The following is a 16,657-nucleotide window of genomic DNA, read 5'->3' on the forward strand; positions in this document are numbered from 1 at the left end:
CAACCGAGCCAGCAGTAACAGCCTGGTTGATCAGGCCCTGATCCACCACCAGGCCGGGTCATGGACCTGGCCGCGGAGGGGGGGGGTCGTTGACCCCCGAAACCCCCTGCAGGTATATTCCTTCCTCTCAACTTACTTTTGTAAATGATAGCATCAGATATACCATGTTAACAATGGTTATATTCAAACCATTTAGCAGTTATTAATAATATAAATTCAAGCGTATATTTCCTCTCTCTCCCTCTGCTCAATTATTCTTCCCAGTCCCTCCTCTTCCTCTTGTACCTCCTTCCCCTCCTCCCTCCTTCCCCTCCTCCCTCCTCTTCCTCTTGTACCTCCTTCCCCTCCTCCCTCCTTCCCCTCCTCCCTCCCCTTCCTCCTCCCTCCTCTTCCTCTTGTACCTCCTTCCCCTCCTCCCTCCTTCCCCTCCTCCCTCCTCTTCCTCCTCCCTCCTCTTCCTCTTGTACCTCCTTCTCCTCCTTGTTGTCAGATCATTAACATTCACAAAGGTGTAATAATAACAACAGTTGCTGGCTGGATTGAAATGTTGATTTATCTGTAAACATTACAATGGCTCGTTTAAATATTATATAATAACAATTACAAAGGCCACTAGCATGCCTAGCAAGCCCAGCATGCCTAGCGAACCCAGCATGCCTAGCAAGCCTAGCAAACCCAGCATGCCTAGCAAGCCTAGCAAACCCAGCATGCCTAGCAAACCCAGCATGCCTAGCAAACCCAGCATGCCTAGCAAGCCTAGCAAGCCCAGCAAGCCTAGCAAGCCCAGCATGCCTAGCAAGCCCAGCATGCCTAGCAAACCCAGCATGCCTAGCAAGCCGGGCAGACTAATAAAAATTCTTATATTATATTACAAATTACAAACGATTAAATGTATTTACGTACAATATTGAGGTAGCGTAGAATATTAAAGAAGGTAACAATTTGCCTAATACACACTTTATATTGAGACTCGTATATTGGAGTATCTCAGGCAAACTTACGACTAGCTTCAGATAATATTTAAGTGTATCTCAAACATTAGTAAGTCTTCTCTCATACGCACGAGGACTCGTCCAGGTATACGGGTGGAAGCATTGGGCATGTTTCCGTACACCTGTTGTCCTGTTCACCTAGCAAGCAAGTAGGTACCTGGGTGTTAGTCTACTGGTGTGGGTCGCATCCTGGGGGACAAGATTCAGGACAACAATAGAAATAAGACACAGTCCTCGATGACACATTGACTTTCTTGGCTAGCTAACCCTCCGGGGTTAAAAATCCCAACAAAAATCTTATGGCGATAATAAGAGCTAATAATAGCAACAAGAGGTGATAATGACTATAAGAAGAGCTGATAATGAAAATTAGTGTGATGATGGTGATTAAGATAGTGGTGGGTAAATTGTGGGGTGTTACAGGTGACTGAAGGTGACGCTATCAGCATAGACTGTCAGCCTGGAGGCTCGCCCAAGCCCGAAGTCTACTGGGAGAGACTCAACCAGGAGCTGCCTTACTATGGTGGCAAGTTCTTCAAGTGAGTCATTAATTAATACTTATACTCACCAGTCACTGTCCATAAACTTATACTCACCAGTCACTGTCCATAAACTTACACTCACCAGTCACTGTCCATACACTTACACTCACCAGTCACTGTCCATACACTTACACTCACCAGTCACTGTCCATAAACTTACACTCACCAGTCACTGTCCATACACTTACACTCACCAGTCACTGTCCATAAACTTACACTCACCAGTCACTGTCCATACACTTATACTCACCAGTCACTGTCCATAAACTTATACTCACCAGTCACTGTCCATACACTTACACTCACCAGTCACTGTCCATAAACTTACACTCACCAGTCACTGTCCATACACTTATACTCACCAGTCACTGTCCATAAACTTATACTCACCAGTCACTGTCCATACACTTACACTCACCAGTCACTGTCCATAAACTTACACTCACCAGTCACTGTCCATAAACTTACACTCACCAGTCACTGACCATACACTTATACTCACCAGTCACTGACCATACGCTTATACTCACCAGTCACTGACCATACACTTATACTCACCAGTCACTGTCCATAAACTTACACTCACCAGTCACTGTCCATAAACTTACACTCACCAGTCACTGTCCATACACTTTCACTAGTCACTGTCCATACACTTACACTCACTAGTCACTGTCCATACACGTACCACTCACTGTCCATACACTCACCACTCACTGTCCATACACTTACACTCACCAGTCACTGTCCATACACTTACACTCACTAGTCACTGTCCATACACTTACCACTCACTGTCCATATACTTACACTCACCAGTCACTGTCCATACACTTACACTCACCAGTCACTGTCCATACACTCAACAGTCACTGTCCATACACTCACCAGTCACAGTCCATACACTTACACTCACCAGTCACTGTCCATACACTCAACAGTCACTGTCCATACACTCACCAGTCACAGTCCATACACTTACCAGCCACTGTCCATACACTTACACTCACCAGTCACTGTCCATACACTTACACTCACCAGTCACTGTCCATACACTTACACTCACCAGTCAGTCCATACACTTACACTCACCAGTCATTGTCCATACACTTACACTCACCAGTCACTGCTCATACACTCTCCAGTCACTGTCCATACACTTACACTCACCAGTTACTGCTCATACACTTATACTCACCAGTCACTGCTCATACACTTACACTCACCAGTCACTGCTCATACACTTGCACTTACCAGTCACTGCTCATACACTTACATTCACCAGTCACTGCTCATACACTTACACTCACCAGTCACTGCTCATACACTCTCCAGTCACTGTCCATACACTTACACTCACCAGTCACTGCTCATACACTCTCCAGTCACTGTCCATACACTTTCACCAGTCACTGCTCATACACTCTCCAGTCACTGTCCATACACTTACACTCACCAGTCACTGCTCATACACTTACACTCACCAGTCACTGCTCATACACTCACCAGTCACTGCTCATACACTCACCAGTCACTGTTCATACACTCACCAGTCACTGCTCATACACTCACCAGTCACTGTCCATACACTTACATTCACCAGTCACTGCTCATACACTTACACTCACCAGTCACTGTTCATACACTCTCCAGTCACTGTCCATACACTTACACTCACCAGTCACTGCTCATACACTCTCCAGTCACTGTCCATACACTTACATTCACCAGTCACTGCTCATACACTTACACTCACCAGTCACTGCTCATACACTCACCAGTCACTGCTCATACACTCACCAGTCACTGCTCATGCACTCACCAGTCACTGCTCATACACTCACCAGTCACTGCTCATACACTCACCAGTCACTGCTCATACACTCACCAGTCACTGCTCATACACTCACCAGTCACTGCTCATACACTCACCAGTCACTGCTCATACACTCACCAGTCACTGCTCATACACTCACCAGTCACTGCTCATACACTCACCAGTCACTGCTCATACACTCACCAGTCACTGCTCATACACTCACCAGTCACTGCTCATACACTCACCAGTCACTGCTCATACACTCACCAGTCACTGTCCATACACTCACCAGTCACTGCTCATACACTCACCAGTCACTGCTCATACACTCACCAGTCACTGTCCATACACTCACCAGTCACTGTCCATACACTCACCAGTCACTGCTCATACACTCACCAGTCACTGCTCATACACTCACCAGTCACTGCTCATACACTCACCAGTCACTGTCCATACACTCACCAGTCACTGCTCATACACTCACCAGTGACTGCTCATACACTCACCAGTCACTGCTCATACACTCACCAGTCACTGCTCATACACTCACCAGTCACTGCTCATACACTCACCAGTCACTGTCCATACACTCACCAGTCACTGCTCATACACTCACCAGTCACTGCTCATACACTCACCAGTCACTGCTCATACACTCACCAGTCACTGCTCATACACTCACCAGTCACTGCTCATACACTCACCAGTCACTGCTCATACACTCACCAGTCACTGCTCATACACTCACCAGTCACTGCTCATACACTCACCAGTCACTGCTCATACACTCACCAGTCACTGTCCATACACTCACCAATCACTGCTCATACACTCACCAGTCACTGCTCATACACTCACCAGTCACTGCTCATACACTCACCAGTCACTGCTCATACACTCACCAGTCACTGCTCATACACTCACCAGTCACTGCTCATACACTCACCAGTCACTGTCCATACACTCACCAGTCACTGCTCATACACTCACCAGTCACTGCTCATACACTCACCAGTCACTGCTCATACACTCACCAGTCACTGCTCATACACTCACCAGTCACTGCTCATACACTCACCAGTCACTGTCCATACACTCACCAGTCACTGCTCATACACTCACCAGTCACTGCTCATACACTCACCAGTCACTGCTCATACACTCACCAGTCACTGCTCATACACTCACCAGTCACTGCTCATACACTCACCAGTCACTGCTCATACACTCACCAGTCACTGCTCATACACTCACCAGTCACTGTCCATACACTTACATTCACCAAAGTTGAACCTGAGCTTTTTTAAACAATATATAAATTTTAAATATACGTGTGTGTGTGTGTGTGCGTACGTACTCACCTATTTGTACTCACCTATTTGTGGTTGCAGGGGTCGATTCATAGCTCCTGGCCCCGCCTCTTCACTGATTGCTACTAGGTCCTCTCTCTCCCTGCTCCATGAGCTTTGTCATACCTCGCCTTAAAACTATGTATGGTTCCCGCCTCCACTACTTCACTTTCTAGGCTATTCCACGGCTTGACTACTCTATGACTGAAGAAATACTTCCTAACGTCCCTTTGATTCATCTGAGTCTTCAACTTCCAATTGTGACCTCTTGTGTCTGTGTCCCATCTCTGGAACATCCCGTCTTTGTCCACCTCGTCTATTCCGCGCAGTATTTTATATGTCGTTATCATGTCTCCCCTGACCCTCCTGGCCTCCAGTGTCATCAGGCCGATTTCTCTCAACCTTTCTTCGTAGGACAATCCCCGTAGCTCTGGGACTAGTCTTGTTGCAAACCTTTGCACTTTCTCTAATTTCTTGACGTGCTTGACTAGGTGTGGATTCCAAACTGGTGCTGCATACTCCAGTATGGGCCTGACGTAAATGGTATACAGAGTCTTAAACGACTCCTTACTGAGGTATCGGAACGCTATCCATAGGTTTGCCAGGCGCCCATATGCTGCAGCAGTTATCTTATTGATGTGCGCCTCAGGAGATATGCTCGGTGTTATACTCACCCCCAGATCTTTTTCCTTGAGTGAGGTTTGCAAACTTTGGCCATCTAAACTATATTGTGTCTGCGGTCTTCTTTGCCCTTCCCCAATCTTCATGACTTTGCATTTGGCAGGGTTAAACTCAAGGAGCCAGTTGCTGGACCAGGCTTGTAGCCTGTCCAGGTCTCTTTGTAGTCCTGCCTGATCCTCATCCGATTTGATTCTTCTCATTAACTTCACATCATCCGCAAACAAGGACACTTCTGAGTCTATCCCTTCCGTTATGTCATTCACATATGTACTCACCTAGTTGAGGTTGCGGGGGTCGAGTCCGAGCTCCTGTGTGTGTATGTGTGTGTGTGTGTCTCTTGACCATTATATTACGTCACAATTTATGTGTAGTGAACATGTTGAGTATGTCACAACAGTGTAGTACATTATGTGTAGTGAACATGTCCAATGTAAGACAGCAGTGTATTATAGGATATTGTTGTGGTGTACCAACAGAGCTAACCAGCTGGACATCCCCCTGGTTGATCGTAGCCACAAGGGACACTATGTCTGCTATGCTAACAATGGTATTGGTGACCCAGCCAACTCTCATGTCATACTGGAGGTTCAGGTCCCACCTGAGGTAGTAGTCACCAAGGACCAGGTATAACCACTCTCCTCAAGCACTTTTTGCCAAAACATCAGCAATTATTGAGAATTTTATTGAAATATTTGTATATTTTGTATAACTGCTATATTTAATAGTTAACAATATAAAGAGCGCTTTGAACGCCTGTAATTATTACAGCTTTGTACCATGTTCCTTCCTTATATTTCCATTAATGTCTTCTTGACACTCAGGTTTTTGCGTCTATGACAGAGGAGGTGATGATGGAGTGTAAAGTGGTGGCCATTCCTGCTGCAGACATTGCCTGGCTCAAGGATGACTTACCTATCCTGGGTAGTGCTAATTACAAGTGAGTCTCCTCACCTCACTCATACACCTCGTGCATGTCTTCTTCCTCCTACACTAATAATAATAATGATAATAATACACTCATAATAGTAATAATAATACACAATAATAAAGCATAATAATTAAAATTATGTAAATATTGAAACAAGCTTCTAAATAAAAATTTAATGATTTATATCAGAACTTTTTAAGCATAGCGTACAATATTTGTAGTGATCTCTATCAAGTCTGTCAGGTTTAACATAACAGGTTACTGTGACACTCATCTTAACTCACCTGCTACTTCTCCTCCTTCCCTGCTGCAGGATAAAGACGGTGCCCCTGGAGGGTGACGAAGGAGTTGTCTCCACCATGGCGGTGACTCAAGTCTCCTCTGAGGATATAGGCACTTACAAGTGTCGTGCCACCAGTGCTATTGGCACTGCTGAGAAGAGCATAGCCTTAATAAGTGAGTGAGAGCCAACTGCTCTCTTAAGCTCTCCACTTAGCTTCCTCCTAGACTTTCTATTATCAAATTCATTAAGCTGGACCTTCTATTGTTAGATTCATTAAACTGGAGCTTCCTCTCTTATATTATTAGATTCACTAAGTTGGCTGATAGGTTACTACATTATATTTCATAGATTAAGAAAAAAGCTTATTAAGTTTGGCTTCTGGGACTCCAACTTGTCCCCTGGACATTGAAGTAGATACTTCACATGCAGTTGGCTGCACATTTCTAAGTTAGGTTATGTTCTCAATCCATAAAAATAACACAGTATAACATACCATAATGGAAAAAATATAAATACAGTATTAGAAAAAAGGCAATAAAAAAATGTGCGATGCAAACAAAAGAAAAAGCCAGTTAGTTTAATATCATTATTATGCACACCATACCCATCCTGTGGGTGGTAGTCACCACACACCCATCCTGTGGGTGGTAGTCACCACACACCCATCCTGTGGGTGGTAGTCACCACACACCCATCCTGTGGGTGGTAGGCACCACACACCCATCCTGTGGGTGGTAGTCACCACACACCCATCCTGTGGGTGGTAGTCACCACACACCCATCCTGTGGGTGGTAGTCACCCCATGCCCATCCTGTGGGTGGTAGTCAAAAGATTACAGAGGTACATAATGGGTCCAGGGACTGTACATCAACATTACAGAGGTACATAATGGGTCCAGGGACTGGACCGCAAAGTTTTGATAGCTGAACAAGTTACAAAGGTAATGAACTGTTTACTTGTTTATAAATAGTTCATTAGCTTTGTAACTTGTTCAGCTGTCAAAGTAAAAAGCTAGTGTGCACAGCCTGAGTCATCACTCGTCCGCCTGACTGTTTTTATAACTGGCATGATGTCTGTAGTTAAGAGGACAGCCTGGGATCTGGAGACAGTATATGGAGAGACAGGCACGGATTGATTGATTTTTAATGAATGATTTACATTCAGCACCACATCGACCATCTCCCACAAAAATAAGCAGGGTGACCCAAACTAAATAAAATGTTTACAGTTATTCATTCAATAGTTCTCTTGCCAGAAGTGTGCCAACATTAAAATTCCTTAGTGACCTTAGAACTGTAAAATGTACAGGTTGAGAGTGCAGGCATTGTACTTCCCACCTCCAGGACTGATCAGTCTGACTAGCCGATTTCCTTCAATGCCTTAATAATTGTTACCTTGCTCACACTCCAATATGTCAGTTCTCTAAAACTCTTGTAACTATTCATCCTGATCTAACTTGCTTACACAAGCCAACTAAATTCTCAAACCTTTGACACTTAAAACCTCTTTAACACCCACCATCCAGCCTTCCTTGGATCACCATTACCCCTTCTTTCCAGCCTATATTTATACACTTTGATCATCTTGCTTTGCTCCATCCTCTCTAAATGTCTAAACCACCTCAGTCCCCTTCTCTACCCTCTGAATATTGCCTTTTGTAACCCCACTGTCTTCTAATTTCTACATCAAATTCTTTGCATAATATTCACAGTACACATTGCTCTTAAACATGACATCTTGACTGCCTCAAGCCTCCTCCTCACTGCAACATATAAAGCCTATGCCTTGTACCCATAAAAATGTATTGATACCGCTGTTCTCTGCTACATTCCTCTCATTGTTCTTATAGATAAATTTTCTCTTCACAGATGCCATAACATTCCACTTACCTCTTCTTTTAACCTATTTTATGGCTCCATTACTCTCCTCTCCCCCATCAAACTTCTTTTTCATTTGTTTATTTCATTTCTCTTTCTGATCCACCTACACCATTCTTGTCTTCCATGTTTTTTGTTATTGTAGTTACCAGTAAATACTATAATGATCTAACAGTTGTTCCTCTAACATACCCATCCAAAAGTTCACTCATGATTATTATATTATTACATTACATTATTATCTGAATTATAAGTTTCCCTAAAATGCATTTTTGCTTCCATCACAGCCAAGTCTCCACCACTGATATCTGCCCAGTCCCGCAAAGAAGTACTGTATGATCTACAAAGAAACCTCGGACGTGACGCTCTGCCTGTGGTTATTGAGTGCATGGCTGAAGGTGCCCCAAGCCCCAAGTACCGCTGGACGAAGAACAACAAGACACTTATCTGGGAGGTTGACCCTCGTTTCAGCCTGGAGGAGGGCACAGGCAATCTCCTCATCAGTGACCCCACCATGGATGACAATGGCCTCTATCAGTGCTTTGCCTATAATAACCTGGGCACAGCTGTTGCTGACCCTGTCTACCTCTTGAACACAAGCAGGATTGAGTTCTCCAATGACAAAGATGAAAGTGATACGTACAATGTCAAGGCAGAGTTGGGTCGCCCTTTCAAGCTTTCCTGCCCCAAGGTGTTTGGTTACCCAAAACCTACCTTAAGCTGGGTTAAAGCTAATCAGCTTGAAACCCAGATTGAGATTGAGTTTGTAAATGATGAGCGAATCATATCAGATCCCGAGGGTAACCTGTGGTTCACTCACATCACAGAAGCCGATGATACTCGCAAGAACAACTTCCAGTTCATCTGCCTCGCTTCCACCACATTTGAGCCAAATGACTTTTCGATGGCCTCCATAATAGAGCTCTCGGTTGTGGATCCTGCTGATGGCAACCTCAACCTGAACGAGGAGCAACTTAATGTGGAGAGCTTCCCCATGTACACCTCGAATGACACTGTGAAGTTCATTGCTCTGCAGGAGAACACACTCTGGTGCATCTTCGGTGGAGAGTGAGTACTGCCAGACTGTGCATCTTTTTTCTAGGTGTTGTTAGTCCTTGACACATCAGTGTTTTTACCTTATTCTTTGCCTAGAAATATTTGAGTGTCATACAGTGAATCAGTTAAGCTCCACATCTCCTACCTTCCATATACCTGCCAACTCCATCCTTCCTTATTATGTACTTGCAAACAACCTCAAAGTATTTATTTTTTGAAGACTGATTAGATTTAAAGCCAGTAGATTGTATAAGGATGATTAATCCTGACTTTTTCATGATCACCCAACTAGTAGAGATACTTCAATACAGGAGGGCCCCACTTATACAGCAAGTTAGGTTCCAGACTACTGTAGGGCCCCACTTATACAGCAAGTTAGGTTTCAGACTACTGTAGGGCCCCACTTATATAGCAGGTTAGGTTCCAGACTACTGTAGGGCCCCACTTATACAACAGGTTAGGTTCCAGACTACTGTAGGGCCCCACTTATACAACAGGTTAGGTTCCAGACTACTGTAGGGCCCCACTTATACAACAGGTTAGGTTCCAGGCTACTGCTGTAAAGTGAAACATAGCCGTTTTTTTCACTTTCAAATGCATATAAAAACGTGAAAACATGTTTACACTATCATATATTAAGTGAGCAATAGAACTAAGCCTAAAATATGCATATATAGTAAATGCATTACTTACCTTAAAATATTTTCATACTTGGCTTATAGTGAGTGGAGAATATATTTATTGTAAGAAGTCTGAATAAATGAAGAATGGGTATAATTGAAACCCACTGTATTAGTAAAATGCTGTTAAGCAAAACACTGTAAAATGGAGCCTGCCTGTACATGTGATGGAAGGTGTATGGGAAGAGTATCTCCATCCCACTAAAATGATATACGTATGTACTCTTTATGAAATATTCTTACTGCCAAGCAACACCATAATATCCTTTGAGAATATTTTTATCAAGAGGAAATCTAAATGTAGTTGTTGTAGTGTACCTTAATGGTGCCTCCAGCATGTGTCCCACAGTACCATAATGGTGCCTCCATTGTGTGTACCAGAGTACCATAATGGAGTCTCCATTGTGTGCACCCAAGTACTATAATGGTGTTAACATCATGTATACTAGAGTACCTTAATGGTACCTCCATTGTGTATCAGTACCATAATGGTGCCTCCATTGAGTATATTGAAGTATCTGTATGATTTGAATAATGAATGAGTTAATGGCCTTCCATGGACAGACCAACACCCACTGTGTCATGGAGGATGGGGAACGGTACGGAGTTGAACGAGACCAGCTTCACTACCAGAAATTCGGGAAGCACACTAGTCTTCCTTGACACCAAGGTATTATTATAATCAAAACATTACCAGTGTTGTGGTTACATTATCTTTGCTGTGCATTATAAGTCCTGCTGTTCACTCACCACTATACTATAAATCTCCATCATCTTAGTTGCCTTGCATAACCTCTTTACAGGTGGAAGATGCTGGGGAGTACCAGTGTATAGTAAGCAACGGTGTTGGGGAGGTGAAGACAAAGTCAGTAGTGGTGGTAGTGGAGCAGGAACCCACATTCATGAGTGCTATGGAGTCCTTCACAGTCGAGGAAGGCTCTACAATCACTTTTGTTTGTGATGTCGCATCTACCAAGAACATTACCTACACCTGGATGTATAATGGTCGTGTTATCTCTCTCACAGGTGAGGTAACGCTCTTATCAGTGTGTAGGAAAGTCGCAAGTCTGGACTCCGGCATCACTTAAACTGAGGCAGTTCCATTTCATTACAATATTATTGCAAATCAAATTTCTGGATAGTGTGCAATGCACTGGGAGGTAGAATCAACAATAAATGACAAGGTGAACATGGCTACAATGTATACAAGTGATAAGTATTGCATAAACTCTCTGAAAAATGCTGGCCAACTCACTCCCTGGATTATTCTGTTTAAATAAAAAAGTCCCATTCTCTACTCCATCTGGGGATTTAGAACCTTCACCGTACATGGCTATAGCATGAGATGTGAGTGAAAGTGTTAAAGAAAGAGTGAGCGTAAATTTGTAGTAGCCAGGAGAGCCTTCGGGCTGAGGGAAAAGGAGCAACTTGAATCCTAGTAGGATAAACGTAAAGGAAAGGTAAATTAAAAGATGTTACTAGAGTTTGAATATGGAGATTAAAAGTATGTAATAAATGAGAATGATTAAATGAATTAGTCTTACTAACATCTCTATGTGGAAGGAGCATGAAGGTCATGGAAAAACAAAAAATAGTGAAGACAGTGAGCATAGTGTCAGTCTTGCAAAGAAGAGACTGTTGCTTCTGTGTACAGGCTCTTGTTAGGGAATATCCAAAAGCCCTTAGACAGAGATGTAGACATTGATGACGAGTGGGGTCAAGTTGAGAAATAGTAGTATGGAGGCTGAGAAAGTTAGTTGACCTATGTAGTCTACCTTAGATGAGATTAGGGCTGAATGCAAGTGAAGAAATGTTTCTCTTATCAAGTACAGAAGGTTCACCTGGCTGTGACAGACAGCTTTAGGTGATCAAAGGGATGAATAAATTTGACCCTATCTTGTTCAGGATTATGGTACACAGATATAGAACAGGACGAGGGTTAACAGGGTACCAGATGAAAGTTATCCAGTTTGTTATAGCAAAAGAAAACTTAAAACCATATAAGATGGACTGGTTAAAAATCATAGTAAACAGCATATTGGAGAGAGGTTCTACCAGTTGTTAATCTTGCCTGTACTGGAAATATCAAAATCATCTACATACAGAGGGAGAGAAGGAAGAAAGGAAAGGCAGGGAAAGGGACATGGGACAATTCTTATGATATTCATTGAGTCGGTGACATGGGAAAGCCAGTGTTGTGAAACAGACTTGTTAAATTATCATCATCAGTGATCATGGTAGGTAATTACCAGTGTCTTACACAACTGCTGGTTATTGAATAATATTATGCACATATTTTCAGGTTATACTCAGAGGAGAATCTTTCATGGCAGTAAGGGGCTCTTGATCCAAGGAACTGAACCTGTCTTGTCCTTACTTGGATCAGACCACCTGATTGCTTCGTAATTTCCCAAGAACTGTATAATCCCTAGAGGTTTAGCACTTCCTATTAAATATCATAATACTTGAAGGTTATAAATGTATTGATAATATTCAAATAATACTCTGCACTTGAGACGGTATGAAAGTTCAGCTTTACAAACTCATAATATCACTAGAATGAAACAACATTTGTGAAATAGAATGGCACACTTTTTATTTCAGTAATTTAAAAGTTTTTCCATATGCGTCATTTATTATGTTAACAAGGACTTTGTTCATTTCAGTGATATACCATTTATTTTATCAGTATACAGTGGCTGCAAAAAAATTATGCATTTGTAATGCAAAATAAATCTATACACTCGATTTTGTTGTAGTATACATTTCCACTTGAATTTCCGCCATAAGAAAAGTGGGCGGAGCTTGTGATGGCTTAGTGTACTGGAGCCAGTCTTGCTCCAATGTTCCCCACCACCCCACGCTTCAGTGCTCCTCCAGAGCTTAATGAGGAAGGATGATTGCTATGTTGTTACTCCTTGCCCATTTTTTCACTTGACCACGAACTTTGCCATGCTCCAAGTGGTCAGAATGGGTTGAACTAAGCTTTCAATTGTAGATAAGACTTGTGCACTAACCCTATCAGAGCAAAGCATGTCTGTTATATGCGTAGCCACAGACCTGAAGGTGACTAGGATAGCAATTTACAACCTCAAGAAAGCAGATGACTCACTCCCACCTGGCACCGTACCACCTAGGAAGGTGGGGTCTGGAGCCCCCCAAAAGACTTCTCTTCATACAGACAAGATCCTGAAGAGGGAAGTGTTTTCAGATCCTGCCATAACAGCCGCAGACCTCAAGAAAAATCATCCTGCACTCCTGAAAGACGTCACAGTGTGAACCATTCAGCACCAACTGCAAAAGGACCTGAAAATGCCTGCTCGACGTGCCGCCAAGAAGCCCATGCTAACCGAACCCATAAAGAAGAAGCGGCTTCAGTTCTGTAAGAAGTACAGTGGACCCCCGACTTAAGATATTAATCCGTTCCAGAGAGCACTTCATAAGACGAAATTATCGTAAGTTGAATTATTTTTCCCCATAAGAAATAATGGAAATCAAATTAATCCGTTCAAGACACCCAAAAGTATGAAAAAAAAAATTTTTAGCACATGAAATATACATTGTCCTACACACAAAAAAGAAGGATACATGCACAATATATATTGTGCATGTACTAGTGTACTAAATGAAGAATAAATGACACTTACCTTTATTGAAGATGTAGTGATGAGTGATGGGACACTGTTTGTGTCCTGGGAGTGCCTTTTCCTCCTGAGTAATGTAGGTCCTGTTTGGCATTTTCTTCCAGAACAGGCCTTATCACACTGTGTATGCCACTACGATTCTTAAATCTCTCAAACCAACCTTTGCTGGCCTTAAATTCACCAATATGAGCACTAGTTCCAGGCACTTTTTCCTGTTCACCTAGGTGTTAGTCGACTGGTGTGGGTCGCATCCTGGGGGACAAGATTAAGGACCCCAATGGAAATAAGTTAGACGGTCCTTGATGACACACTTTCTTGGGTTATCCTGGGTGGCTAACCCTCTGGGGTTAATTGTTTCTCGGTATTCTTGATAAGCCCACGGTGGCTTATTTAGCAGTTACAAGAACTAAAAACACTGGAATACAAAATTTATTGAATGTATGCATGCAACTGTCCGCCCTGGCTTGTAAACAACGTCACACTAGCTCAGCTGAGGTGCTCAGGCCAGGCAGAGGTGGACTATACTTTCTTCCTAAGAACATTATGATGAAGGGAAGTAATTATATCAAGGTGTTAAGGGACCACATGCTGACATTTCAGAACATTCAAGAGTGTGATTTATTTTATTCATGATGGTGCCCCTGCCCATAAGTCAAAAGGAGTAAAAAAGTTCCTCGAGGACAATAATGTCAGTGTTTTGGAGTGGCCAGGCAAATTCCCCTGACCTAAATCCTATTGAGAATGCCTGGCACGTGATGAAAAATGAGATTGCAAAAGCTTGACCCACCAACATCACAGACCTGAGGAGGCACCGAAGAAGCTTTGGATCAACATGGATGCCTCCCTCTTCTCCACCGTCGCCACTTCAATGCCCAGGTAACTTCAGATGGTGATAAAAAACAATGGTAACATGACCAAGTACTAGTTGAAACCTAAAAAGTGAAAATAAAATACATGTAGTACATACATTAAGTTGCATTTTTTTCGTTTTATTGTCCAAAAATTGTTAATGTATAGATTTTTTTGTGGCCACTGTATATACCAATTAACATTACATTAATGAAAAAATTAAATACATACAATATGTACATCAGTAAAATAAACATTTTATGCATCATTGGCATTGCTTATGTACATCATAAATGATGTGCCAGAAGAAAATGACGTAAGTGTTTTATGCTAGAAGTGTTGCTTGCAGGAGGAAACATGCGTCGCATCATCAAGGGTAACACGCTGACCATCGATGACATCATCAGTACCGATGTGGGGAACTATGCTTGTAATGCCACCTCAGACACTGCCTATGCCTATAGTCAAGCAACACTAGTCGTCTTGCGTGAGTCTTTGCTTCTTCCACCATTGTCTCTTTCTCAGCAATCATGATTTATTGTACAACACATATTAATGTAGCACTAGTTGCAGAAGGAACAGCAGCAATAATGGTAGTAGTAATAGAATTAGTAATAATGGTGGTAGTATAGTACATAAGAATAAAAGAATAGAGAAGCATTGCAGCAGGCCTATTGGCCCATGCTAGGCAGGACTAGTGATAGACTAAGGAGGGTTAATTACATCTTAAGGAAGGGGAGATAAAAGTAACTTAATGCTAACAACTGTGGAAATAAAGATACTCATAGCAGAGAATCCTTTTAGGGCAGTGTTTACCCAAAAGTTGGGCTTTACTTTATAAAGCTGGGCTTTATTTTATAAAGCCTAGCCTTTGGTGAAATAATTGTATTAGAAGGATTGTCTCTTACTAATTATCTACTAATTCTTGTCTCCATGAGAAGAAACAACACTATAGTAGGCCTACTGTTCCATGCTAGGAAAGAAGAAGCAAAGAAAAAGTCAGGAAAGGTAATGGAAATAGAGAGGAAGGGTCACAAGAGAAGATGAGGAGAAAACAAAGGTCAAGTCAGGTCGTGAGTATTCTGAAGATTAGAACATTTTACAGTGTTTTGTAAAAGACAGGTATCTACAGAAACCAAACTAGGACTGAGATTCATGGTAGTAAAGTTTGTATGATCACTGATTCATACAAGATGGTATTGGTGAAGACTAGAAGTGTAGATATTTGTAGTGGAGGACCAGCTCAGTGGATAGCTGTGATCTCTAACATGACAGAAAAAAGCATTGTGTTAGCATTGCTCTTTTCTGTCATGGAGAGAGAGTAGCCAGTTTCATCAAAATACTGAAGAGCTCAGGAGGAGCAGGAAATAGTGGACTCCAGAAGCATCAGTGACAGAAGTACAAGTATAAACAAGGTTACTACAAAGTGTATTACCTCATAGTAATCTAGTTCATCTCTCTTTTCCTGGATCTACTCCATTTCCTGCTTCTCTTTGCCCCCTTCAATATCTTAGTGATATTAGTCACTATTTTTCTGATAAACTTAAAGAACAAAAAATAAGTGTTCACTTTGCTAACACTAGCAATTTTCTTTTCTGTCATGTTAAAAGATCATTGCCATTCAGTAACCTTGTCTTGTGCTAAAACTATCAACCCTTCTAGGTTTCACAGATACTGTCTTGTCAAATCAGCCCATATACACAACATTCCTAACAAGAATGCTGGGCAGGCAGCTATTGAAACAAAGCCAGGACTTTCTCAATACACTGTCCAATGCTCTAATCTTCAGAACACTCATGACCTTACCTGACATTTGCTCTTAACTCGCCTTTTCTTGTGACCTGGCTACTGCATCTTCTTTGTCTTTCCTGTCTTCTAACTTTTCTTGATTCTTCTCTTTCCTAGCCTGGGCCAGTAGGGCTGCTTCAGTACTCCTCTGATCCTTGGGGACAG

The 16,657-nt window shown here is 42.4% G+C and overlaps 1 protein-coding gene across 5 annotated transcripts in view; it reads left to right on the forward strand.

Moving 5' to 3' along the window:
- LOC128684938 (hemicentin-2) overlaps positions 1-16,657 on the forward strand; it is a 152,341-nt gene that overhangs the window by 134,165 nt on the left and 1,519 nt on the right. For all 5 annotated transcript variants that reach the window (XM_053771306.2, XM_070099488.1, XM_053771307.2 and 2 more), the window contains 8 exons: positions 1,416-1,531; positions 5,863-6,010; positions 6,208-6,323; positions 6,628-6,770; positions 8,763-9,543; positions 10,776-10,881; positions 11,015-11,237; positions 15,054-15,191. In XM_053771306.2, coding sequence (XP_053627281.1) covers positions 1,416-1,531; positions 5,863-6,010; positions 6,208-6,323; positions 6,628-6,770; positions 8,763-9,543; positions 10,776-10,881; positions 11,015-11,237; positions 15,054-15,191 — 1,771 coding nt within the window. The remainder of the gene's footprint in view (positions 1-1,415; positions 1,532-5,862; positions 6,011-6,207; positions 6,324-6,627; positions 6,771-8,762; positions 9,544-10,775; positions 10,882-11,014; positions 11,238-15,053; positions 15,192-16,657) is intronic.

Source organism: Cherax quadricarinatus, chromosome 5 (assembly GCF_038502225.1).
Source record: "Cherax quadricarinatus isolate ZL_2023a chromosome 5, ASM3850222v1, whole genome shotgun sequence".
In the NCBI taxonomy this organism is placed as follows: Eukaryota; Metazoa; Arthropoda; class Malacostraca; order Decapoda; family Parastacidae; genus Cherax; species Cherax quadricarinatus.